This window comes from Myodes glareolus, chromosome 5 (assembly GCF_982192425.1).
Source record: "Myodes glareolus chromosome 5, mMyoGla1.1, whole genome shotgun sequence".
NCBI classification, from domain to species: Eukaryota; Metazoa; Chordata; class Mammalia; order Rodentia; family Cricetidae; genus Myodes; species Myodes glareolus.
The window spans coordinates 598,177-626,120 of record NC_142030.1 but is presented as its reverse complement, the minus strand read 5'-3'; the positions used below and the strand labels follow the sequence as shown (position 1 = coordinate 626,120).

At 44.6% G+C, this 27,944-nt stretch overlaps 1 protein-coding gene across 2 annotated transcripts in view; it reads left to right on the top strand.

The window, feature by feature from the left end:
• The window catches only part of Plxna2 (plexin A2), a 202,802-nt gene that overhangs the window by 111,122 nt on the left and 63,736 nt on the right, over nt 1-27,944 (top strand). For both annotated transcript variants that reach the window (XM_085687500.2, XM_048439337.3), the window contains exons 5-9: nt 17,961-18,061; nt 21,158-21,281; nt 22,513-22,666; nt 23,158-23,254; nt 25,480-25,594. In XM_085687500.2, the coding sequence (XP_085543626.2) occupies nt 17,961-18,061; nt 21,158-21,281; nt 22,513-22,666; nt 23,158-23,254; nt 25,480-25,594 (591 nt within the window). The remainder of the gene's footprint in view (nt 1-17,960; nt 18,062-21,157; nt 21,282-22,512; nt 22,667-23,157; nt 23,255-25,479; nt 25,595-27,944) is intronic.

The following is a 27,944-nucleotide window of genomic DNA, read 5'->3' as shown; positions in this document are numbered from 1 at the left end:
CCAATTCTCCACTATCATCTTGCCATGGTCACAGTCTCCAAGCCACTGTGACTAGTGGCACTATCTTGGACTAGCCACCACCAACTCCCCTGCCTATAATTCAATCTAAATCAATATTGAAAGTTCTAGGAAAGAAAGATGACCTCACACATACAGGAAGCATGTTCTTGACCATCTTTATCTGGGTTTACCTAGGCATATCTATTAGTCAGAGCAATTTCTGGTTCTACATTTCATGTTTTTCAATTTCTTTTTACCTGTGGCTTTAGACTAACATCTAGTGGTCACAGGGCAGTGCTGTTAGACCTCATCATGGAAAAAGAGGCTGCACACAGCCTGTAACTGTTTCCTATCTCACATGTCTCCGAACTGGATGGAATAGATACCCTGCCATTCCTGCAATTCTCAGGAGAGCTGCTAAGGGACAAGTTCATGCCACTTCCATTATGGAACAAGTGTGATGGGAATTCCTGGTCCTTTACAACCAGTTGCTAAGGTGTCCTCCATCCCACCTTGGTCCAGAGCTGTTGCTTTCTGCCTCCTGCATCCTGAAGCTGCAGCTTTAGCACGTACAATTACTTTAAACATAAGCAATGACAGATAACCATTAGAGGGGAATAAGCCTTTACACTGTAAAAATTGAGCTGGGAATTGTCACTTTTAAGAGCTAAGAGAGAGACATATGGACAGAATACCAAGAGAATTTTATTTGTCTCTCAACATTAAATCTAAATCATAAACCACACCAGGCAGTCTCACATTACAGCCTATTTCGTTCTTTCTTTGTGAAAAGTGTGCATAGGCTATAAACAGCCCACACACAAAACACAATCATTTCACAGTGATTTGGTTTCCCCTGTGCTAAAAAATGAAAGACCCCCAGCTGCAGGATCCCTAAGCTGGCCAGTTAATGACCAACTTGGATTCAGTGAGGCTTCTGGGGTGAACAGTTGGGTAGCCTGCAAAATGAAACACTCAGATGTAGGTCCTAAGCTCTTTTCCTGCAGCTTCTTGGCTTTGAGTTAAGTAAGAACTTACTAATAGTTATTAGAACATGGGTGAAATTAAAAAAATAAAACATTGTGCTAAGTGAAAGAAGCCAGTCACATATTGGATGGTTCCACAAGTAGGAAGTACATAGAACAGACAGACAGAAAATCAACCAGTTAGTTTCTGGGAGTGGAGAAGCTAGAGACATAGGAAGTGGACACGAGCTATCCTTTGGGAAGTTGTGAAGGAATTATTCTAAAATTAATTATGGCGTTGTTTATATTATTCACAATAACCATAAATGCACTAAACACTTCTGAATCATATACTCTTAAGTGAGTAAATTTTTGGACATGAGAATTTTATACCAAGGAAAATCATTGTAAATCTTTTTTTTTAATATTTATTTATTTATTAAGTATACAATGTTCTTTCTGTGTGTATGCCCGCAGGCCAGAAGAGGGCACCAGATCCCCTTACAGATGGTTGTGAGCCACCATGTGGTTGCTGGGAATGAACTCAGGACCTTGGGAAGAGCAGGCAATGCTCTTAACCTCTGAGCCATCTCTCCAGCCCCAAATCATTGTAAATCTTAAGAAAGCTATGCTCTAACCATCTGGCTACTTGATGGCCTCTCCTTCCTCTGGCACACTCTGCCTAAAGGACACATTCACACATGGATAGGTTACTGTGTGTGGCCTCTGTGGGATCTGCTGTTCTTGCTTTTCCCCTCCTTGTTCTTCTATTCTTTTTCTGTTCCATCTCCTTTCTTCCATGTTCCCTGCCAATCACATAATGCAATGTGTATAAGCCATGGGCTTCCCTTGGCCCCAGAAGCTGAAGGGGAGGGAGAGATGATGATGATGATGATGATGATGATGAAAATTAAAAGTAGCCATAACAATAAATCATCGTATTGTTTATCTATTATCATAGTTATCTGGGACTTACTGTGATTCTCACAACAACCCTCTAAGGGAACAGTCCACTGCATATACAGAATTATAGAATACACTGAAACTTAACAAGCAAACTATGTGACCAAGAAAACCCAGCTGCCCCAGGGCAAAAATGAATCAAGCTTTCTTGCTGGCCCTCAGTGCACATTCTCTGAAGTTTTTCTGACCCAAAGCTTCTGGGCTGGGTTACATTATTTATTGAACTATTCTAATAGAACAAATATGATGGGGTTCAAGACTGCATTAGCTAGGATGCCATCTGTTGGTCTGATATTTATGGACATTTATGGAATATATCCTTATGATTTTCATTAAGACTCCAAGCCCATTTAAAAGTCTGTTTATCATTTTTAACGCATCTGTTATTCTTAGTCAGGGCAATCCTTCTTCAAGAGGGAGATAGCTGAGGGAGATAGTTCCTAATGGCTCTTTTCTTCTCAGAGTTGTGTGTCTGCATGACAAGGTGCAATAATTAGCACACCAGTATGTGCTGAGTGTGTGTGACATGAATATGGGTGGGGAAAGTCAGTGTGGGTGTGTTGTAAGAGTATGTGGATATATGTTGTGAGTATGTGGTAGGGATATGCATGTGTTTGTATATCAGCTTGAATACATGGAGTACATCTGTAGGTGTGTCAGAAGCCCTAACATATAACTTTTCTTTAGAAGCACAGTAATTCTTGGATTAAGACCTGACTATGTGTTTCCGAAGCACAGAGACTGTTTCTGAGCTGATCTTCCACTATTTATTGGCACCCTTTGACTGACAGGGTTGCTGAGGGGAGGGAGCTGGGTAGCTTGGTGCTAGAGGGTCCACTGGAATTCAGTTTCACTTCCAGGTGACCCAGAGCCCCTGATCAGCTCTGTAGGGATGAACACTTCCCCAAGGAACCAACAAGAAAAGAAGTGCAAGCAAGGGCATCATTTTTTGCATCCTCCTTTCTCCAGAGCATATCCCAAAACCCATTTTCACCTTGGCCTATGGTGTTTTCATGCTCAGAACACTTTGCACCCAACCCTTTCTTAAGTCTAGCCTATTCAATGGATGCCTTCTTGCTCCCAAATCCACAGTTGACTCTTGACTCTCTGCACAACCTAATTCTTCCTGGAAACTAAAAAATGCACCATAATATTTAGCAGTAAAAGTGTTCCCTCTGGGTCAGTGAGGTAGAACCTCTGGTATACTCACCAACTACATTTCTGTATTCTACTTCATTAGAGGCTTTAGGATTAGGGTTGTAAGATATGATGACTCATATTGTGCAATACACAAGATTTTTGGCTAAGAGGGAAATAGGGGCTAGAAGAAGGCCCTTACCTATCATAGCACTTAATGTACCTAGAGAGTCACCTTTATCAAACTGTTCAAAAGTGCCCTGTAGTTTGGTGGTGATCAGTAAGCTAAATCACACTGCCTCGGACCTCCACTGGTAGCCAGGAGAGTACTTAGTGAGAATACTTATACAAAAAATACTATCTACTCCAAGCCTCTGCAGATAAAATCCAGGTCCTCTACCCTACCTCAGAAAGTGCTGCTTCCTCTCTGATTAGTGCTACTCCACTGCCACCTCTGATTAGGACCCCTAACTGATCACTGTCATTCCATACTGACCACCACTACCCCTTTCTGGCTACTGTCACTAAACTCTAACTACTGCCACCACCCCTGCAATTAGCATCACCCCACTCTGATTGCCACCTCCTCTCTGATCTCCACTGAGGACACGTACCCTTTCCAATCCTAATTTTCACCTTGTTGCATCTGCCTTTGATGTATCCCAGTCTTCACGTCTGTTGTGTCCTTCTGATTAGTTAGTATGATCCAGGAGACAAGTGAGCACGTTTCTGCCTCCTTTGCTCTCAGTCACCCCTCTGGCATCTTCAGAGACTATGCCCCATGGGGATTCTATCAGTTCTGGTCATACTCTGACCTGTCAACTGAAAGTACAGATGCCCAACTCTGTGTTCAGAGCCATATACCCAACTAGAGATCTCTCTCCCAAAATGCCAGCTCCACTAGGTGTCTAGAAACACATGTGAACATCCACCAAGCTCTCTCCAACTCTAGACTTCATTGTGGGGAAATGTCTCTAAAATTTAAGGAGGTTCTAGAGAAACTGAGCCAGGTGATTCAGAGTGTTCGACAACAGAAATAAGAAATAACCAGTCTTCTACTAGATTAACCTCTCCTAGCAGCTTAGTGAACAATGTATTTACTGCACTCTTTGCTGGGGCTTCCTTGGGTCTAGGAGAGGTAGTATGTGGGAAGACAGCACCAGAAATATAGCATCTCATTTAGTCCCCTTAGAGCAGTGTGTTCAGTCTGTCCCAGCAAGGAATGGGGTCTCTCTCTGCCATTACAGATGTCAATCATCACCGCCACCTTTTAGCCTTCTTAGCTCCTTCTCCTGTTCCAAAATTGAGCACAGTGCAGTCACTACATAGTAATACAGATGCTCGAGTCTCTCATGCCCAAAAATGATAATGCATCACCCGTGGTGCATGGCCAGACTGAACCCGATTACACTCGGGTGGTTAAAAGTCCAGGTCTAATTAGAGTTCCAGGGAATCAAGCCATTGTATTATTAATGATTCTCTGGCAATGTTCTGATTAAAACAGTAATTTTAATAAGCACTGCTCAATGCTAAGTGTTCACTGAGCTCCTAATTACATCAGTTATGACTCCAAAATTATTTAAAATTCTGCTTTTTTTTCCATCTAGACCCGGCATGCACCAAATAAAATACTCAGGTGATTTGGTGATTATTTTCCGTAATTAATTTCCTAAGTACATTTTTTTTTAAAGAGGGGGATCTTTTGTCTCCCTTCCATCTCTTCTAAGCTTCCTTTACTCCTTATCATCCCAAGGAGGCTTGAAAACATAGATTACAGTTCAAGTGCCATTGACAAAAGTCAGGAAAGCAGTAAGGAATACAAAGATTTTTGAATAGTTCCCAACACTGTAAAACTCTAACATGTGAACACGCAGACCTGACCTGACTGAAGGTGGCACCCAGAAGGCTCCTGACACCATCAGCTCATCTCAGCCTTGCTTTCATTTTGCCAGGAGCAGGTGTCCTATTGAAGGCCAACACTCCCAGCTCCCAGAAGACAGAGACAAAAGAGCCAAGAGGCCACCCAGGATTAATTCTGAAACTTTCTTAGTCACTTTAGTAGATAATGACTGTGTAACCCATTCACTTCTCAGAAGACCCTGTGCTCTGAGAAGGACTGGGTTTCAAAACCAGCTGAGAGCTGACACTCAGCCCTTCCTTCAATCTAAACTCATTTTATTACAAAGTTAGCAGTACCCAGAAGTAACAACTGTCCACCTGATCCGTGCTGGAAGTCTTGTACTGAGCGGTGCTATGCCCTCCTGCAGCTCATTTCCTGTGGCTCTCATGGCCATGTTGGGAGCAGCAATCACTTGCCACTGAGAATGCTGTGAGATACATCTGAATGGAACTGTGTTTTACTCCCACTTCAGAGGGTGCATCTTAGAAGAGACAGACACATCTCCAATAGGACTGACCACAAAAAGCTTACCCTGGGGTTATTACCTTAACCCTAGGTCTGGTCTTAAGCCCAGTGTCTTTTCAGTGTTAAGATGGCAGTTTCTGACCAGAATTAAGTTGGATTGATGGGAGCTTAGATCTGTCTCTATTCCACTACCTCAGGTCTTGGCCTGATAGCAGTCTGTTCCCCGCCTGCCTTCCATGGCTCTTTTTCACACCTTACTCCTACTTCTGAGCTTCTAGCCTTAAACCCTCCAGAGAACAGGTCAGGAAGAGGTTAGGGAGGTAATACAGTTGAGAGAGTCACAAAGAGCTCTATGGTCTCCAGCTAGACAGGGTGTCTGATTCTTTCATGGCTGAGAACTTGATAATCTTGGGGATACCCACAGCATCTATAACTTCAGTTCCTACAAGGCAGGATGTTTTCCCTGCAGGTAACACCTCCCTGATTTTCTAAAGGTTCCCTGGTTTTCAGGTATCCTTCTTGGACAAGTCATAAAGTACCAGGTCAGCATTTCCTCCTGTGGTGGCCTGTGTGGAGCCTTCTATGTGGGCGGGAAGAATAGTGACTTTACAGACGCCTGTTTTCACATGGCCTCTTGCCTGCTTGACTCCTGCCTGCTCTGTCCCAACAGTCAGGATATGCCTCTCAAACCTTCCAGGTAGTCCTACTGGTGTTCCCAGGCACGGTATCTAAGGGCTTCCTCTAAGAACTTATACAATGTCCTCCTTTTCATTCTTTCTATCCTTTTACGTTATTAATCTGTGCCAGGGGACCCCAGGCAAGAGATGGAATCATAAAATGGATCCCAAGCAACTCCAAACATTCTGCCACCATGTAACTTACCTTGATGGATGTTTTAATTTTAGCATCCAATAACACTTACAGATGTGGAAACAGAAACTTAGAGAGTCAGTGACTCAGTCAGCACAGTTGGTCATGTGATGAGGCCAAGACTGAGTCAGACTCTGCTACCAGTGACAGTTGTGTTCTTTCTATGAAATATGGGATTCTGCTGTTGAAAACATTGTCACCTCATGGATCCTAGGAAAATTCCAGGGGATTTTCACCAGACATGGTGGTCCTCAGCAGGGAGTATACTTGAAGAGTTTAACATAAAACCTGGATTGTTGGGCACAGACAGCTCACTTCTCAGCAGGTATTCATATATAGTTCATATATAGCATTTTAGCATAGAAAGAGCTATAGTGGACCATAGGGAATGCCTCAGAGGAAGAAAAAGGAAGCAGAGACCCAGGTACATAGATGCTTCTGGACTTGTTATAGGATCATCCTAAATTAAAGATAACCCAAATCAAAACTGCATGTAATCCTGTGCATAATGGTTCATACCTGTAATTCCAGTACTTGGAAGACTGAGGCAGGAAGATTATCCACAGGTTCAAGATCAGTCTGAGCTATGTAGAGAGATTCTGTTTTATCATTGAAAGAAAGAATGAATGGATGGATGGATAAATGGATGAATAAAAGAATAAACAAAAAGAGAAAGAAAGAAAGAAAGAAAGAAAGAAAGAAAGAAAGAAAGAAAGAAAAGAGGAGGAGATAGAAGAGAAAAGGAAGAGAACAAGCGGGGAGGGTGAGGAGAAAGAGAAAGAAGACGATCCTACAAAGGTCTCCCCTAAATGTTCTCAGGGCACCCATCTCACACAGAACCATCTTGTAATGAGGTGTTGAATAGCTCATGGACACACATATGGGTGTTTTTGTAGATAGATGAAATGTTTTTTTAAAGAACACCTTATAAATATATATTTAAACCCACTAGTAACATATTTCACTGTGAAATATCAATTGTCCGCACTCACTCACATCTAACTGGGAACTTCTTTTGCTGTGCTCTCCAGCGCTGTGAAAAGCCTTCTGTGTATCACCAGTGTAGCTAAGATCAAAATTGGAAAGCTGAGCATGGCGACTGTTGAGAACCCCTGCTTCTATCTCATTGTGAAATTAGATCTTTGTGAGTCAGGAGCCATTACTATAGGAAGATGAACATGGAAGATGGGTGGAGAGTTCTGGGGTGCTGGGTTGAAGAAAAATCTGCTTCCATATGTATCATCTGGTAGGACCGTCTTCCTCTGTTAAGACAGGCGAGGAACCTCAGCCTGGGTTCCGTCAAACCCTAGAAGCTAATGCCAGGAACGGAACAAAGTTAGAAGATTTATGGACAAGGATCCTCTGAGAACACATGTGTGTAGCAATCATTTCAAGTACCAATGTCACAGCAAGAAATGCAGCTTGGACACATAGAGGCAGAAACTGGAACTTGGCTGAGAAGTATGCCAAGACCTTTGTCAAAGGGAGTTGACAGTCACTAAAGCCTACCCTCTCCGTAGGTACTTACAGAGACATTCTTACCCTGGGTCCCTGACTAGCTTCCTCTTGGAATCTTGCCCCTAGCATGTTTGACCCCCTAACTTCACCTTCCAACACTAAGGCCATGAGAGTTTTTCCTTTAAACGGGACTGGGGGGGGCAAACTTAGCTTTATAGCCTACCTTTCTCTCATACTTTCCTAGTGACTGGAAGTCTATAAAGAGGGCAAAGCCAGAGCCCAGACCTATTAAGTGGGATCCCAACATAGGTAAAGCTGAGCTCATTGTGATAAAGCTGGACTTGGACCCCATGGGCAGGAGTTTCACCGGAGCCAGTTCTAGACAAGGATCCAGTATGGAATGCAAGGATGGGGATGGCCAGGTAAAGGGGTGTCACTACCTTGTTACTCCACCCCCTTCCACTATTCCTTTCCCCTCCTTAGTCATGAGTTAATGCTGGCCCTGTAGGGAACTAGGACATTGCTAATCCAGGCATCTGGCTCCCAGGTAGAAGATCTGTTTGAATTATTTCTTGGGTCCTTTTCCCTCAATCCTTCTCATCCCCTGCTTCCTATCCCACCTGCTTTCCCTAACTGAATAAATTCACTGTTGTCATGGAGACAACACAGCACCAGCATTACTAATTCTCTGTAGATCCCTCCAGAATTCTAAAGTAGAAAGGGTCCTATTTCTGCCTCCCTATTGTTTCCAGCCCAGGAGTCCTACTGGGAAAAAGAAAATACAGTATGGTATTGAAAGACACTGGGGGGTCTGCTTTGCCCTTTGCCTTTCTCCTCACTCTGTTTTCCCTTACCTGTTTTCTCTTCACCCATACATGGGAAGCTTAACTTAATTTTCATTTTCATTTGGATCCTAGACATGGGTTCAGTGATGGGATTATGTCAGGAGTCAGTGGTTGGAGGGGCTATACTGTTTTCCAGGCATAGTATTCCCCACATAGGGTAGATAAGCAGTCCTAGCCCAGAGAGGCCAGGTGGAATGCTCAGAGACACTGACAACACTGCACAGCCAGAGCCTCCTGACACCTGCTGCCACCTTCAAGAGGATTGCTGATGGAGAACGAATTGGGTGACACCACTATTGAGCACCAACTGTATGCAAGGCCATTTGTGAAAAGACGTCACATATGTCTCAAAGTAGAACTGATACTGTTACTACCTCCATTGTGTGGAAGGAAACTGAAGCTCAAGGAACTTGGTACCCTATAGGTAATGAGTGTAGAACCTGAACTTGAAATGAGGACTACCTTCTAACTACTTCTTAACCAGCATACATGGTGTCCATTGCTCCAGAGGGAGTTCCTAGAGGGGCCAAGGCCTTCCTGCCTGCAATACCAGAGAAGAGCTCCGAGGGCTTCTGCTCACTAGAAGGTTGAATGGCACTGTTTGTGCCCAGAGGTTTTGGTACCCTTGTTCTTTTCTTCTTGACATTTATGAAAGATGGAGGAAATGTCTCCAAAAATCTCAACCAACTTTGCACTTCTCTTGGAGTGATGGATAGCTTTAATTACTCTGAATTACTCAGCCACTCTACCCTTCTCACCCGAGTCATTAAAAATAGATTTACTCTTTGAACTGCACTCTGCTCTTAGATCTAGAGATAGTCAGGAGTCACAGGACACAGCCTCGGGTCAGGTCCAGGTCAGGAGGCTGTGTATTTCTGTAGCTGTGGCCAGAGGCTCAAGAACCAGTTGTGTGCTGCTGTAGTTTGTACCTCCTTTTTCTCAGTGGCGATGCTCACCAGCCTTTCATTACTTAGAGGATAGGCAGGGCCTATGGTGGCATTTGTTTCATGAAGTTTTAGGGATATCTAGACATGATTATGGGTTTGTAAAGAAAAAGATCCAGCCACGAGGATAAACAATAATGACTTCTTTACAGCAGTGGATGTTGATTGGTAGGAAAGATGGCTGCTAGAAGTAAGGACTCAGAGGAGCTCTGCCTCCTGGGGAATTTTCAAGATCATCTGGTTTGGTAGTATTACACTTTGATATGGTCATCACAAATGCTTAGAGCCACCCTTCTAATCATGGGCCAGGCACAAACAAAAGCATTCTTCTAAGAGACAGATTTTCCTCAGGAGACTCACATGGGTGGGACCTGTTCATGGCTCTTCCATTACGGTTCTGGTTAGGATCAGCTTAGAAAATACTTCAGCAGCAAACCTTCTTTCTCCCTGATTTGTCTCCCTCTTTAACGCCTTATCTCATTTTGTGCTGTCTGACTTCTGATTCACCAACTGAAACATTTTTTAAGAAGCAGAAAAGTGAGCTGGACAGTGGTGGTGCATGCCTTTAATTCCCAGCCCTTGGGAAGCAGAGGCAGGTGGATCTCTGTGAGTTCGAGGTTAACCTGGTCTATAAAGCGAGTTTCAGGACAGTCACAGAGAAACCTTGTCTTAAAAAACCAAAAACCAAAAACAAACAAACAAACAAAAACCAAACCAAACCAAAACAAAACAAAACAAAAAAAGAACAGAGAGGTATGCATGCAGGAAGGTCTTCCAGGAAACCAGACCTGGAAGGAGAACCTTCCTTTAATCCTTGCCTTTGTCCTCTGCCTTTATGTAGGAGGCAGACAGAGCTGGACTCAGTTTCTGCCACCTACAAGACATGTGACCCTGACAGGTTACCTGATCTGAAATCCCATTTTCTAATGGGAAAATAAGACTACAAGCATGTCTCTACAAGGTGGCCATAGGGGATAAATAAGATAACAGGCCAAGTGGCTGGCATGCAATAGCTACTAGGTCACTTGAAGTTAGTATATCATTCTTGCTGCTTTATTTCATTCTTCAACCTGTGTGGACTCCTAAGCTCAGATCAAGGTATATCATTCAGCAACCTGTGAGCCACCAGTGGGAGTTCCCAGGACCCCTCTTTCCTGTAGTGAGGAACAGATCCAAGGCAGAGACCTATCTGTCTGGGACCTCCATACCTTTAACCTATCACTGGGTAGCTTTGGATATCCAGTACTCAGTCAGCTTTGTCCCTGTGCATGAAGAGAGAGACATGTTAGTGTTTTTGGATGGAGACATGTCAGGCCAAGGGGCCTGTAGTACAATGTAGTTCAAGAGCTGGGATTTGCCAGGAGGTGGTGGCGCATGCCTTTAATCACAGCATGGGAGGCAGAGGCAGGTGGATCTCTGTGAGTTCAAGGCCAGGCTGGCCTACAGAGTTAGTTTCAGGACAGGCTTCAAAGCTACAGAGAAATCTGTCTGGTGGGGGGGGGGAGAAGAACTAGGACTTATGAGTGACAATCCCATGCATACCCAAGAGAACCAGGACTATAGGCTGGGCTGGGCTGGGCTGGGCTGGGCCTTTCTGACCTCTAGCAGCCTTTTACTCTCTGTGAGAACCAGCAGGGATAAAAGCAGGACCGATCCTTAGCTGCTAGGTAGAATCTGCACTGGGCTCTCCAGTGTTTTCAACAAATTGCAGCAATGCCAACAAGACTTCAGGCAAGCCTGAAAAAAAAAAATAAAAGGATGCATCACCTATCCCATCAGCTAGCACCCCTGGGTCTCTGCTGCAGGTTGACCCATCATGTATCCCATTAGTTAGCACAACTGGGTGCCTACTGCAGGTTGCCTCCAACCTCCTGAACCTACTCAGATTCTGCCTTGGGTCTGGTCCATCCTCGCTTTCCTGGAATTGACCTTTCCTGCCCCATAGCAGGAACCTATGCAGCTTGTCCGAGAATGATAATCAACTTAGTGTGAGACCCAGTAAAAACAGCTCTTTGGAACTTTAATTTTCTTTGGATCTAGTATGAATCATAATATATAATAAAACCCAATGGCCTGCTCTCTGGAGAGCTGTGCAGATCAAATGAGATCATTCTGTGAATTTACCTCCCTTTGCAGTAGTATTGTGGCTATACTGTGGGTCCTCATCTACATAGTACCCGGGAAATCATTCTCTAACATGTCATCACCCTGCATGTCAAGGACTGTCATAATTTCTCAAAGTCAGGGTTGGGATGGGGGGAAAAAGGAGGAAATGGACTGAGCTGAAATCCTACAAATTTGGAGTAAAACAATCTGTAGGAAGGGACACTACAAAAGTCACAAAAGAAGGAAAGAGGCCAGGGAGTCAGTTCCATCAGTTTCAGCAGCTATGTGCTCTGCCCCTGGCCCGGGGGACCAGAGTGTTGTTGACTGGGCCAACTGCATGCTCCAGCCAGGCTGTCTATGACACCTCCCACGCTGTCACCTGGCTCGCGGCCATAGAGAAGGCCTGTGTTCCTTTCCTTGTGTCAGGAGCAGGGCACACATGTGGGGACAGGTGTCCCATCTGGCAGGGCGCAAGCAGATTCCAGGGAAGCAGAGGATTAGATGCCCAGTGTCTGGGGAGCAGCTTTCCCTTATCCCCCCCCCCCCCACTTTTCCTCTCGCTTACATGGTCACAAAGGAATCCTGCAAGACTCTGAACACTGTACTCCAGCTGCTACCCCTGCAGCAAGTGGTGAGCTACTGCTGTGGCCTGCAAGTCGCTGCTACGCCTTGATTTTACCCTCATTATAGTATCTATTCCCCTGCAGTGAGTCTTGGTTCCCACTGAACTAAAGACTCTGGCAGGACAGAGAATGCACCCCTTTTGTCTCACAAATTAGCATAGCCCAAAGGCTCATTGACCGCCTCAGAGATCCTGGGATTGAGGCATGATCTATAGCACAGAGGGTTTCTGCTTCAAGTCAGGTGTTTCTCTGGAAGGCCCCTCCCGGTATCAGAACCATTTTGCTCCTTCCAGGACATCATACGGGATCATAGATGACACTAGTGCTCCGTCCTTTCATACATTCAACTTTGGGGTCTTGTTCTCCTACTTCTGGGAATTCTTGCATCTGGAGGTGTATGTGTTTCTCTCGGTGGACAGGAACTGTCCAGAGCCTCTGCCCAGTGTGAGGGTGACAGTTCTATCATGGTCACAAGGCCACCCTGCCTCAGGAATGGTCTTCAAGAACTTGGTGAGCAAGGCAGATTCCAGTAGCTTTCCCCCAGAGACTTGTCCCACAACCAATCATAATCTTAGGATGTCCTTTGATGGGTGCCCAATGTACTGAGATGAAAGAGTTGGGGGAACGGATCCCACACCACGCACACCCCACTGAGCCATTCCTACTGCATATAAGGTCCCGGAAAACACCAAGGATCCAGGGCCCCTGGACCACAGGAGCCAAGAACACAGTGTGAGTCATCTTTAATTAAGAGTATTTCTTAAGTAAATGACTTAATAGGACAGTTACACTCATTAGAAGTACAATTATAAGACATAAGCTCGAACAGGAAAGAATGTGGAGTGTGAGGGCGGAACCTAGTCAGACGCAGTTCCTGGGTGCCTGGGAGGCAGTGGGCAGGCAGGGGCAGGAGATGATGCTCTTCTCTGTGAGCTCTCCCATGCAGCTCACCTAGGAGCTCCTAAGACAACACAGGAACGCCAGATCTCAGCACTCACCGGAGAGGCTTTGGTCTAGTTAAAATGAAATAATAAGCAAACACGAATTAAAAAATCAAGGAGTGTCCCATAAACTCTGATTCGGTTCTGGAAAAAGCCCCACCCTCCACATATCATAGCCATTCTAGGAGAAAATGCTCATTCTCCTGTGACCTGAGGCCTGGTCCCACCTGGTTCTAGCAAATGCAAGACAGCCACCTGGGACTCCACACAAGACTTCCCCCAACACCCCAGGTTTGAACCTGGTTATTTAAAGATTCCAGGGATAAAGACTTAAAAGAACCTTGCTTCTCAAGCTAGGTATGGTGGCATACAGAAACAAGAGGAAAGCGATTTCAGAGCCTGCCTAAGCTACATAGAAAGACTTTCTCTCAAAAAATAAACTAAAATAAAACTTCACATCTAATGGGGGAAGCCCATTTCTCCCAGGGATTGAAGAGATCTCTAGAGTTCTTTTGTTTGCATCCAGACTTTTAACACATTACTTCCTGCCATAGCCCAAGGGCTGTCTGGTTGGGGGTGGAGTTTCCTGACCCCAGGATCAGCCATTTAAAGATGTCCTAAGAAACTTAAGTGATCTGAGCCACCTTAAGCACACCTGCAAGCCAACTGGTGGCACTATACTTCATTGTCTAAACTTATGGTGATGACGTGGTTACGGTTCAAGGACCATGCATTGAGAACCATAGCTCCATGGTAGCCTCACAGCCATCCTATTTATGAAAGATGTTCTTTTGTGAATAACAGGATAAAGAGCTCAGAGACTCCTTCCTTAGGCTTCCCAAGGGAACCCAAGCCCACCTTTCTAACTCATACCCTTGCCACATTGTCCTCATACAGGCTCCTAGGGGACTCTGCTCTAATGGGTTGGGATCTATCCTTCTGAAATACATTAAAGATATTAATCCTGTAAGTCCCAGGCCATGACAGACTCACACAAAAACCTCCTGACAACACAGGCAGACAGAAAGCAACTGTTGGCCATAGACAGAATTTGCAGGATTGGTTGCCACTTCCCTAGTAGCTACAGTTTAAACAGAAGAAGATCTCATTTAACCTAATATGTGCAAAACATTAATTTTTGAAGACGTCAATATCAAATTCCTAGTGTTATTTGCTTTCATTTCTTTACTAAATCTTTAGGATTGGTATATATTGGGTATTTATAACACACCTCAGTTTAGACTAGTACTCTCAAACATTCAAGAGTCACACAGTGGGAAGGGGCTAATGGTGATCCTATTAGTCAGTGCAGACACCAGTCTTTCTTTTCTCAGAATCTCCTCTGCCTTTTTTCATATTATCCCTGTAATTCAGCACTTAGGTCTTATGACAGCTCATGTACAACTTGCAGTGGTAGCTGTGTTTTAATGCTGTTCGGTTTATTCTCCTGAAATGTGTACTGCCAGCCTGTACGGAGCGCCAGATCAACAAGTGCTAGCTAATAGAGCTAAATGAAACTAAAATTACATGAAGGTAGGGACAGGGAAAGCCCACGAGTGCTTCTTACTCTAAGGTTCTCCTCCCAATCACTGTGACAGCTGATCCTCTGATTTGTGCCTAGCTAGGAGAACATAACGAATAATGAAAGTTCTCAAGCCCAGCCTCTTTCTAAGTTTCCTGTTTCACTTTACTCCGCCTTTAAAAAAAAAATCCCACCAGGAGGGCCCAGGAAATAGGAAAAATAGTTGTGCTGTTGGTTTCATGTTTGGAGAAGAACAGGGTTTCACTATCTCCATGGCACTTGGCATGAAAGTGGGCTTTGTTGCTGGAGACACTGCTTTCATTCAGGGCCCCCTTTCCCAGCTGCTGAGAGCCGGGCTGTGTTTTGACAGACGGGCCGAATGCAATGCAGACAGTTGTTTTAATTTCCAGCCAGATGCAGACATCACTCACAAGGAGCCCAAACCCCCAAAAAAGGGAATGGGCACTGGACTGCTGCTCTTAGACCTTGCAGAGTAGACCAGAGGGACCTACAGAAGCCTGCTGGGCACTGGGGTCCCAGGTATCCTGAGAGATTGAGAATCATCAGGCCTCATTTTCCCAGGAGGCACCTGTCAGAAAGCTATAGGTAGGTAATGCTGACTGTGAGCAGACTTCAAGGATTATTATTCTTTTATAGTGATAGCTAGATGTTGTCTTTCAACTGGCAAATGTTCAAGTCTCCAGCTGGATAGCTCCGTAGGATAGCATTCACTGTACAAGCTTGAATAACTGAGATCAGATCCCTATAATCTAGCTAACTTGTTGTGTATTCCAGTACACAAGAGACCCTGCTGCGAACTAAGTGGGAGGCAAAGACCAACACCTGAAATTGTCTTCTGACTATATGTGCACCATGGCAAATGCATGCGTGCATGTAGATGTGTGTGCACATACACACACACACACAATTGTTTTTGTTTTGTTTTTCGAGAGAGGGATTTTCTGTGTAAACCTGGCTGTCCTGGAACTCTCTCTGTAGACCAGGCTGGCCTCAAACTCACAGATCTGGCTGCCTTTGCCTGATTGAAACTTTTTTTTTTTTTTTAAGAAACCATAATCTCAAAGAGATGGTGAGTAAACTGTGAGAGATAAAATTCGTGGATATCCAAATTGTAATGAATCACAGCATCCTTTCAGGGTAAAGTCCCTTTCATAGCTGCCCAGAGGAATATCACCTTCCTGCCATCCACATGATGGGTATATTTTGAACAAAGTGACTGTTGAAAATCAGGCAGTTCTGATTTTCTTAGGTTGAGCCTTCTCATTCTGAGACCATAAGTCTGTTTGGTAGTCCACGATAGCCTTTTTACCTCTTACATCACCCTGTTAGGTCATACACGGCTGATTTAGAATCAACCCAGACCCTCAGATATATTCTGCTTGAGGTTTTTAAGACAATAATTCCCCAACCTAGATTTAAAGTGTCTACTTTTTTAAGCCAGATGTTCAGGTTTTATGCTTACCTTCCCTACATCTTATTTCCTCATTGAAGGGAGGTTTGATTTTAAGGCTGAGCATGTATTGATATGATGTACTAAGGGTGAATGAGTGAGAAAAGAAAGGCGAACTGTCTCTCCCTGCCTACAAGTTCAAGTTAGAATGAACTCTGTCACTGCTTTTGCCCATGAAAATCCTTTAGCTTGGAAAGTTTTGTGGGTCTCTGGTTCCTCTCTTCGCCGTTCTCTTCTTCCTTCTCCTTTTTTCCCTCGCTTTCCTCTTTCTCCTACGATTCCTATTATTTTTATAAGACTGAGTCTTACTTTGTAGCCTACACTGGCCTGGAATTCACTATGTGACCCAGGCTAGGTAACTTATGGATAATACTCCTACCTAAGTTCCCACTGAACTCTCAAGTGCTAAAATTCCAGACGTGAGTCAACATGCCCAACTGGATGCATTCTTATGCTTGAAGACTCACCTTTAACCGCTGTCTCCATCTTCCTGACAGATTAGCCAGGATGCCCTTCTCTTATGCTCCCAAGGCACTCAGTGCTAACACCAATCCTGGGTTCCAGTGCTGAGCAACATACAGAGCAGATATCAGTTGGGTACTGCTAATTCCAGTGGATTGTTGGGCTTTGCTCAGGTTCAGTTCGTGCCATTTGCGGTGGATTCTCTGTTACTGAACTCCAAGGCCACCACAGAACTGACATTCAATAAACTTTCACTGAGTTTGTCATGTTAGGATCCATTCTGATCTTCTGGGACGGATTTTGTGAACATGCTCCCCTCACATCTTTATCTCCTGCCAGTGGCAGAACATTCTGTCATTGGACCAAGTGTCGTGTTTTCACCTGGGCTCACACTTCTAGTAGGTGATAGTCCTCTATGGCCCAACAAATGAGCTTGTATTTCCAGCCCAGCAGGCATTTTTGCAACTCAGAAGCCTCTTACCCAGCCAACAATAGACACCTAAGATATGTCAAATGGAAACTCCAGTCGTCTAGCTCTTTTGCCTGGCCTTTATTGCCACATGTACTGGGCAGGTACAGGAGAGTGGTGTCCATGTTCACCAAGTTCAGGCCCTTGCCAAGCCTCTCCAGAAAATCAGGAGGGATTTCAAAAGCTGTGCTTTACGAAGGGGGTGGGGGGACACAGGCACTTGATCTGCAAATTCCCACTAGCCAGGCGAAGCAGAATCAAACAGGCAGCGCTTCTCTGTGGACCTTCCCATTTTGCCAGACTTTTCAAAGAATGGGAGATTTACTAGAGAAACTGAATGCAGACTTCAGAGAATGAGATAATTGGATCCAGGTGGTACACTTGGTTGGCTATAAAGTACCAGTGCCTTGCTATGAATATTAGTTGATGGGAAAAGTTTCTCCCCCCACCCCATGTGTGCTGTGCAGGAAGGATGTCTCAGCCCATGCCCAGCTGAAAGCTCTTCAGAGATGAGTTTGTGCCACTCAATAGCCTTTCAGCAGAGTGAACCATTTTTAACACTTGCGAGGGACTTGCCAGGCTCTCAGAAAGACACTGGTGGGAAGAAGCAACAGGCTAGAGGATTTTCTTTCTACCTTTGGCAAAATCAAAGAGTCCTGAGCTACCATCCAGACACTTTCTGGTTAGAGTTAGCCTCTTCGGACTCCGCCAGCAGTGAGATGGGGACATCTTGGGGGCATGGATAAAGGGGAGTTTTGAAACACGCCTTCAAGTTGTCACAACCTGACCTTCCCGTGCTCCCTTTCCTCTCTCTGCCAGGTCACCAGGGTCCCTGTTGAATCATGTGAACAGTACACAACTTGTGGAGAGTGTCTAAGCTCAGGGGATCCTCACTGTGGCTGGTGTGCCCTGCACAACATGTAAGTGTGTGGTATTCCAGAGGTGGTCCCAGCATGCAGAAGACTGGGGGTTTCCTGGTATGATATACTGGACAGTAGAGGAAATTCCCTCTTCTGAACAGTAAAGATTATAAATTAGACACGATGTGGAAGACAGGAAGAGGCCACACAGTTTGCTGCCTGAACTCAGTCCTTTGCTCGTCTTCTCAGCGACTTTGAAACCACATGATTATATTCTCACGTCACTGTGAGAAATCACAGGGCAGCTGTAGAATCTCTAAATTTTCCAAAAGCCTCTTGCAGTGACTGGGCAAGAAGCTAGGGTAAGACATACGGATCAGACGGTAGAGCACCAGAATTTAGAAATCCCACTCCAGCTAACTACTGTGTGACCCTAGGTGGGTCCCCTGACACCTCCAGGTCTGCATTTCTCCTTTGCTAAACAGGGAAAATGCCTATATCATAGGTGAATAGTAACACCTAAATGAAATAATAAGTGCTTTGGAAATAAATAAGAGGCAACACAAATCAAAATAATTATTAAGGACTCTGTACCCTTGGGAGGACCCCTCTGGCCTCATTATTTCATGATTCCAAGAAATCTGCATTGCATCCAACTGGCCTCATATCCCTATTCAGATACATCCCCACCATTGAAAACAGCTCAATAGAAATGCAAAATCACACTTAAACTTCCTAATTCGAAGAGCCCAGAGGAAGAGAAAAGGGTGAAAGCCCTAAAGCAGGGGCCTGGCTAGGGATTCTGTTGCCCAATAGTGTTGGAAACTTCATGGCGCCACGCCAGCTACCAAAGCGTCTCTATGAAATGTGCTGGGTTTGGGGTGGAGGCGGAGGCAGAGGGCCAGAGTTCAGGGTCCTGCACAATAGCTCTTGGCTTCCAGCCTCTGCAGCAGGTGTTGGGAGGGCTCCGGAGGGAGGGAGGAAGGGAGGCCTCACAGATGCAAAATCTGGACTGGATTTGAGCCCACTGACAAAGGATTGAGTCCTTATTTGGGTTTTGGAGGCATGAGACTTCTCAAAAAGTTTTACAAAAGCAACCTCAACAAAACCTAGACAGTAAGTTTCCATGTAAATCAGACAAGTGGTCAAGACGCTAAAGCTATCCACTCTGTTCGAGGAATGGAAAAGCCAGTCTATTTGTCTGCCTTCTGTGAGGCTGACCCCACAATCTGCTGGCTCTTTCTCTGAGGAATTTGACAGTTCACTCACAGCTCTGTGGAAAGGTCCCAGACTTTGCCCTCTTACTCTGCAATAGTTCCTTCTTACCTGTACCATCTGCCTCCTGCCCCAGCCTCCCTCCCTGCCTGACTCTTCAGGCTTCAGTGCCTGTTACGATTGGCGCATACAGAAAGAACACAGCAGAATTGCAGATTGTGGGTATTTTTTTATTCACAGCCTGAGCACTGTTTTCACCAACTTGTATCAGCACCTATGGGTGGATCAATAATGACCCCATCTCTCAGTTACCCTAGAATACCTCATCCTTCCTTTTGGTACAGACCAGCTATGTCTTCTGGAATGACTGAGCCCCATCAAGATAACCCAGATTTCCCATGCCCACTTGTCTTCAGAGAATCTTCCCCACCTATCTGGGCTCACACCGTCTAGCCATTCTACCCACCAAGTTTGGATGGGGACAGGAGCTGCACCTTTCATATTGAGCTTTCTCGTTACCTGGCACTCTCTTCTTCAGCAGACACTCTTCACCTTCCTCCCACCCACCCTCCCAGACTTCCCAGTTAGCAGGGCAGTGAGGACTCAGCAACTTCAGCCCCAGACCTGTAAGCCTCTTCTCAAGAAGTATAAGATTGATGCATAGGTCTGGTGACTGAGAGCCTCTGGGTCCCAGGGGAATGAAACCCTCCTCTCTCTTTTGTATGACTTGCCCCTGCAAGTGTGTTATTGTCTCCCAGACTATTATATCTCTGTTAAAGTTGTTGCCATAAATAGTATGATTAAAAAAAGAAAAGATAAAAAGAGCCATTTCAGTGAGTCAATGAGATAAAGGCTCTAGTTAAGAGCTCACTTTAAAACTATCGTAAGGATTCACTCAACCTCCATAATTCGTTCCTTTGACAGCACTCATATTTGGATCCATTATGTACTTGGAAAGGAAGAAGGGAAGAGCTTGGGGAGTCAGGATAGGAATTACTGCTTGACTGTGGATTACAGTAGTGCTATGTCCTGTTTGGCTATTAGATTTGGAGCTGCACCAGCCCTGAGCCTGGTCCATAAAACAGAGCAGGCAGTAGCCACAGGCTTCTGAGTGACTTACTTGCCAGCATGGGATGAGGATCCTGGAGCCAGAGATGAAGATATCAGGAGAAATGGCCACATGGGCTTTCTTACAGAGGCAGCCCTGGACACGTTTTGTCTGTTTTTTGATTTAAGGCATTCTTTCATGACACAAATATTTATTTAAAATATACCTTGTGACAGAATTTTTGTTGAACAAAACATAGTATCTTCCTTTAAAGAGCCATTAATCCAGCCAAAGATCACATGCAACCTGTCTCACAGCTAAGACCCTCTCTTTCTTGCTAACACCTTGGGTGATATTGTGTGATAATGTTATTAATCATTGTTATTGTTATTAATATCACTATCATAAGGACTAGCACAGGGATACGTCCACTGAATGCCAGGCTGAATTCTGAGTACTAACTTACTTTAGCCTTAGAGTAGCCTTACAAGGTAGCATATTGTCATCATCCTTGCTATTTTAAGGTTTAGGAAACAGAGAAGAGAAAGAGAAAGTCATTTGTCCACTGGGATCAAGCTAGCAGGTAACATTATCTAGAACGCTAGCCTCGCATTCTAGCTGCAGGATTCATGCTCACAGACCTACTTCTCAAGTACCCCAAACTTCTTACTTGAGCATCCCATAGTACTAACATGGTGTTCTCCATACCTTCCCAGCATCTAGACTGGAAACAAATACCTCTTCCTTGGTATATCTTTAGCTATATGTGGTCGTGAACATCTGCGAATACAGTGAAAGGCATCCCAAGGCAATAGCCTCCGTGCTGGGGCAGCAAATCTCTCTTTCCCAGGGACAGTAGAGCCATGGCCTCTTATGAATCTCTCTTCATATAGGTGCTCCCGAAGGGACAAATGCCAACGGGCATGGGAAGCAAATCGATTCGCTGCCAGTATCAGCCAGTGCATGAGCCTTGAGGTGCACCCCAGTAGCATCTCTGTGTCAGATCACAGCCGGCTGGTGAGTATACAGCAGGAGGATGGGGACACAGCACATCTCTTTATTACTGGCACATATTAACCAGAATTTCAATGAAACAAAACAACAACAACAAACAAAAAAACTATGATACAAGACCTAACAGCACATTCTTAGGACATGGTATGACTTCAGTCTTCTGTTTGTTAAATATTCAAGAAAGCTTGCTTAGCTTGCTACTATGTTTGGTGGGTAGGGGAGAAATTAAAGAAAGACTGAAAATTGTTCAAAGTGTATTCTTAAAGAGGCTATTAAACATAATAAAAATAGCCCTCAGTCACCTGTCAAGGTACAACCCAAAATATTCTATGTCCTTAGGCCCTGAGTGCAATTTCATTGTGAAGGTTTTATGAGCATTCATGAATGTTAATTAGTTAATGAACCTTTCATAGTTTGAGTTCATTCATACCCACCAGGAGGTTTGGACTCCAGTAATGCTAATGAAACAATCAGGGATGTTGTGCCTATTGTGGGAGCTGAGGACAAACTCATTGAAAAGTGGCCTGAATTCAGAATGTTTTTCAAATGCTGAAAGTCTAGTTTTTTTTACCACTAAAATGAGACTCTGCAAACTTAGCCAGGACGGAGACTGCTGTTCTAGATGGAGTCCTTAAGTAGTATACATTATTTAGGCACCAGTGAAACTTCCTTAATCCCTTGTGTGTCTTGTGAGCCTCCTGCCCCAACACTAGGGCACTGCTGGAAAGTAGAAAGCCCACAGGGAATAGAGGACAGAAGCTCTGGAGAACACAGCTTCTGAATGGGTGAGTGGTAGATGCCAAAAGGATCTGCCGTCTACCAGCCAGGTTCCTGACCTCCTTCCTGGTGAAGCTGACATCCCCAGGAGCCCAAGCTAAAGCCTGTGATAAAGTCCCAAGCTTATGACTCACTATGTGCTTTGCAGTTAATTTCCATATCAGATAGAGCAGGGTCTGAGATGAATATTAGTACAAATCCCCTACTTCCTTGAGCAGCAAGTGCTTTCTGATGCCGGACAAGATTGAAGAATTAACAATAACAATCTTTATGAAGGTCTTTGACCCCACACATCACACAACCATTTGTCATTTTAATTGCTCATCATCAAAAATGGAAGATCACTAGACCAATGCCCTTCTCTTATAGAGGAGGTCAAGGAGATCCCTGACCAATAGCTCTTGGCAGGGAGCCTTGCCGGGGCCCTGGCTCTCCTGAGCTCTTTCTTTTCCCACAGCTCAGCCTGGTTGTAAATGATGCCCCCAACCTCTCTGAGGGTATCGCCTGTGCCTTTGGGAACTTGACTGAGGTGGAAGGACAGGTGTCTGGGAGCCAAGTCATCTGCATCTCTCCTGGGCCCAAGGACGTCCCTGTTATCCCTCTGGATCAAGGTAAGGACTGCGTGCCTAAAGAGCCATGGGTGCCAGGGTGAACATAGGAGTCACATACACAGACATGAAGCTACCTGACCAGTCTTCACATACCAGTTGCTAGTGTTGGCTTGCATACTTGTTTGAGTTTAGAAGCACTGTGCTATGCCCTCAGTGAGATTTAAGGAGGAAAATGCTCATTCTTCCTGGGCTGAGAATGTATAATGTGCGCTGTGCCCACTTCCTGTTCCTTCTAGGCAATAGATTGCATTGAGCTCTCTCCTCCAAACTTGGCATGAAGGGTTCTGAGCTGATATTCTGATATTAATATGCCTAACCAAGCCAAGGGACTCATGGAATCTGTTGCTGAGGGATAACTGGTTGGATTTTCAGGGACAAAGCATGTTCACTTAGGCTTTCTCTATTGCCTATACTCCTGGGTGGCTCTATGACATGGTCTTCCCTGCAGGTGTTCACTGTACCCTACGTTCTCACTCTGTCCTCTCTCGCAGATTGGTTTGGCCTAGAGTTGCAGCTGAGATCCAAGGAGACAGGAAAGATCTTTGTCAGCACCGAGTTCAAGTTCTATAACTGCAGTGCCCACCAACTGTAAGCATGCCTCGGAAGGAACCTTGCCTGGGTCTGGATATGGGTATAAGGTTCCATTTCCTCTAGGACAAGACTTATGCAGAAGTCATATTGAAGTCTCAGAGGGTGGGGGGGGGGTGTGTGCTGGTACATGTTCATTTGAATGACAGTCACTTACCACAGCCCCTTACCTCATTCCTTTGGCTCCACCCCAGTACACTCTACCCCCAGTTCTAAAGTTAGGATATCAAGAAAAGGGTTCTGACCTAGGAGCTATAAGAAGAGGTCTTCACTTCAGTTAATTAGCAGTGGCTTTGAAGGCAGGAACTGACAGTGAGTGCTGAGGGGTCTGATATGCCCACAAAGGAGGACAGACATAAAGACAGCAGCCTCTCTCCGTACCCAGTGAGAGGGCCTGGGCTGGAAGAGGCGGAAGAGTGCAGCATATTCCTCCTCAATATATATTATAAGATAGGACAAGAGGAGCAAGAAGTGAAAATGGCCAGAGGCAACAAAGGCAGGGCAAGGACACTAAAGCAGAACTGGATAAAAGTGACCACTACCACTATATCCCAACTCCAGATGACCCTACTTCGGAACTGCAAACTTCTTGGAGGGAAGTCCTGTCAGCCTTTACAATCTAAGGCAGTGGTGGCAGAATCGATCGTTTGGGAGAGTACCTGCATCGCCGTGGCAATCCTGTGTGATGTCACCACATTTGCATGAGTTTCTATGGCAAGGAAGATATTGTCACAGGCAGCAAGTTTTGGTAGAAAAAAAAAGGCCTCCTTGACAGCCAAGATTCTATTTTCTTGCTCAACATTGTTTTACCCTTTTCTGCTCCTGGAATTCTATTAAAAGAGTATCAAGTTCAGTTCCCTCTTTTTAATATGATAAGCTGAGACCCATAGATGATGAGTGCTGCAAAGACAGTGATAAAATCAGCCAGTGGAAGAGCCGGGTTAGCATCCAACCAACATCATTTCCTTCACCCTGGTCGATATTTATTATTTACTTCTTGAATCATGTGACATTATTAAGACTATATCAGTGATGGAGTACATGAAATAGCATTGATTCAAACTCATAAAAAAGTTATTTTAGACATGATTGGCTTTGGGGTGTGCATGATTACAAAAGAATCCTTTCTGGGGTGTGTATGGACCAAGTCCCCTCATACACATCACACCTCACTCTAGTCTGAGACCCCTGGATGGAAGCCCCGACCACCTAGATTTAATACGAATCCCACCAGGTGGCGCCAGATTGCAGAAGTGTTTCTGTTCTTCACAGCTTGGTAGAGTTTTGAAAGGCAGAGCTATACTAAGTTATTACATACAGAAGCTGAGGAGGAGGAAAGCCAAAACTCTCAGTACATGTCCATCACAGCGGTCTGCACACACACAGAGTCTCCGGGTGAACCCAAAGAGGAAGAAGTGCTCTATTTGGGAACAACGTTTATGTCCTAGGCATAGGCTATTGCTCCATGCAGGGACCACTAGAGATATGAGGCAAAGTCATCATTTCATACCATAACTTTCCCAAGCTCAGTAACATAGGCGCTTTGAACCAAATCACTAATACTCAAAAGGCATTCAAGAGGTTGAAATAATTGGTGATTTAACTTCTTCAAAATAATAATCACACTTAACATTATTCCTTGCAAAACCATTCCCTCCCTACTCATTATCTCACTTGACACCAAACAGCCCTGTGAACTACACAGGAATGTTTTTTATGGACAAATGAAGAAATTTTAATGCATGAAGCGAGTGACTTACTCAGAGTGACATCAATGTTGGCAGCAGAAGCAAGACTATAATCAGAGCTGCCTTTTTGGCCTCTGTGCTCTTACAGCTACTCTGGCTGATAAGAAATGTGCTGGCATTAACCATCAGCGATCAGACTTTTAAAAGCATACCACATAGTATTTACCAATTTCTATAATTTAAATGCTTCCACCATAGCCGATTTAAGTCCATCAGATTGAAATTCTGGCTTGCAAAATTCCTAAAAATATATACTAGCACACTACTGTTTTACAGGTTAAGTCATTCTCACTGCAGTCCCAGTGTATCCCTAATGTCTGCCCACATGGACATCTCAGATGCGGAATCCACGGTTCTCAGCACTAGAATATGCTCCACCACTCTACCCTCCCAAGAGTGGGATGAGGATGTAAGAATAATAGCCTTCTTTCATGGCCGGCCTGCGTGGCTGGCCCTCTTACTGTCTCCTCCTTGCAGGTGCCTGTCCTGTGTCAACAGCGCCTTCCGCTGCCATTGGTGCAAGTACCGAAATCTCTGCACACATGACCCCACCACCTGTTCCTTCCAGGAAGGCAGGATCAATGTTTCAGAGGTAAGAAGGTTCTCTGTGGCATGACAGCAATCCCAGAAAATCAGCCCCTTTGCACTGCAGATGGTCTGTCCAGTGACTTAACCATCTTTTATTCTGGCCTATCTTGGTTGCCTTATCAGAGAGTCTTCATGTTATAAATAAATGATATTATAAAATTAAGAAGGAAGCGACCAATGGCCCCCCAGCAGAGGCTATTTCTGCTAGACTGGTAGGACTACATTTAAGAGTGTAAAGGTGACTGTTAGTTGAGACTAAGAGCTCAGAGGAAGCATACCCAACAGACTCCATGCTCTGAGAGAGTGTAATGAATGCTGTCTATTCTTTGAGCCTAGCCCTTTGCTTGGCTGTAGACTTACTGTGCTTCAATAGAACATTCACTCTCAACCATCTTTTCATGCCAACTTTTCTTCCAACTCTAAAATTCAATGATTCTTTGACTCTAATGTATTACTGGGTGGGTGGCCTTGGAGACAGAGAGAAATCCAGCTAGTAAAAAGCACCAAGCATTGCCAAAAGTCCTATTATATTATCTAGTTGAAGCTCCTTCCCGAAGTCTGGCCCGCCTTTGTCATTGACACAGTGAGATTTCATGTTGTTCATCTTTACTGTGAATATTCCACTTAGTAATTATTCACTAAGATTGGTTCTCTCACATTTTCCCAATATGCCTCAGCTCCATGGAGCCTGCTTCTTCAATTTCCCTTTCTTTTGTCTAGTGTTTTTCATGCCCAAGGGTTACCAGTTAGGACTAGACAATTAAGACCTTGTATGCTTAGCACATACACACACATATACTTACATACAGAGAGAGAGATCCTCTTTTTCAGTATTTTAGAAAAATTTACAGATATTAATGAGTGGCCATGGCATTTTCATATTCTAATATAGCCTTTCTAGATATATCTCTCTCCTGTATTAAGCTATAATCTGCTTAAAAACAAGGACCACATTTTATCTGTAAATCCTAATCCTGTACTGGTGAACATTTGTAGAGTACACGAACAGGGGTAAATGGTGAACAGTGGCTGACCTCTGTACCTAAGACTAAGTGATGTTGACTGAGCTACCTGTCAATGATACTTTTTAGATGAATTTCTTGGGTTTCCCAATCTTTACAGTTGTGCTGGTTGCATCAATGGCTAAACGTAAAATAGATCTTGAAATTTATTGAAATAGATACATCTGGCATTCAATAATTCACCTTTTATGAAATGGAACATATTATATGCACTAAGAAAGTAAAAATGCTTATATTTTTAGATGGCCCCATAACCAGGTTTTAAGATAGAGTCACCCACAGCTGCCTCAGAATGACAGATCCAGGGACCCAGTCCCTAGGACAATCTAGAAACATTCTTTTCTAGTCGTTGGGCACGCTGGAATGCCACACTGATCTTAATGGACACTGGAAATTAATTCCAGGCCTGGGATTCGATGGGAGTTTGAAACTAGTTTTTTTGGGGGTGGGGGCATAAGTGCTGAAGGTGTAGGGCAGAGATTAACACAGCCTAGGAGACCATGAAGGAAGTGTCCTGGGAAGCAACTCACTACAGAAGAGCTACGGTCTAGGCAGTGGAAGTTTAGCATTCTCTGTCTCAGAAACGGACCTTCACTGTGGCTGCCCAAGTTCTAAAACTCCTTCAGAAACTGGAAGAGAAAACTGGGAGGGGCTAGTGGAGATCAGGACAAAGAGCAACCATGTATCTGTGGAGGCCACCAGAGCAGGCAGATGGAGAGTCAGAGCCAAGCCTGAGGGTGACCTGCAGCTGGAGCAAGGGCAAGCAGATTGTCACAGAGAGCAAGACAAATAAACTATGGTGGAGAGACCCAAGGGCTGAGCCCCAGAGGGCTAATTGGAAGCAGGCCCAGTCCCCTTCGCCACAAGGAACCACTGAAGCATAGCTGCTCCTGGGCAAGTGAGAGATTTGAATGTCCCAGAGAGCTGGCTAGAGAGAAGCCACTGCTTCCTTGTTACTGAGGATTCAGTGATCACCAAAAGATCTTGGGAGCAAACCCAGCGGCTTCCATCACCTGTTCAGTCCAATTTTCCTTCTTTGGTGTCTGTGCCTTGAGTTGGAAAGCAGCATCGTTCTTGTCCCCTTTGTCTCCCCATCAGATTATGTGGGAGCTGCTCTTCTCCCCACGCATGCTGACTATTGGCACAGTACCAGGACCTAATGGAGACTGTGAGGGAAGCTCAGAATCTATCCTGCTGGCTTGACTCAGCAAAGAAAGTGGAGGGCTATTTCCCAGCACAATGGCTAGGGCCACTTTCTCAAAGTCCTAAAATACAACTGAATCTTTTTACAACACATTCCTTCCTAATCAGTGGCTTCCAAGCTTAGCTATT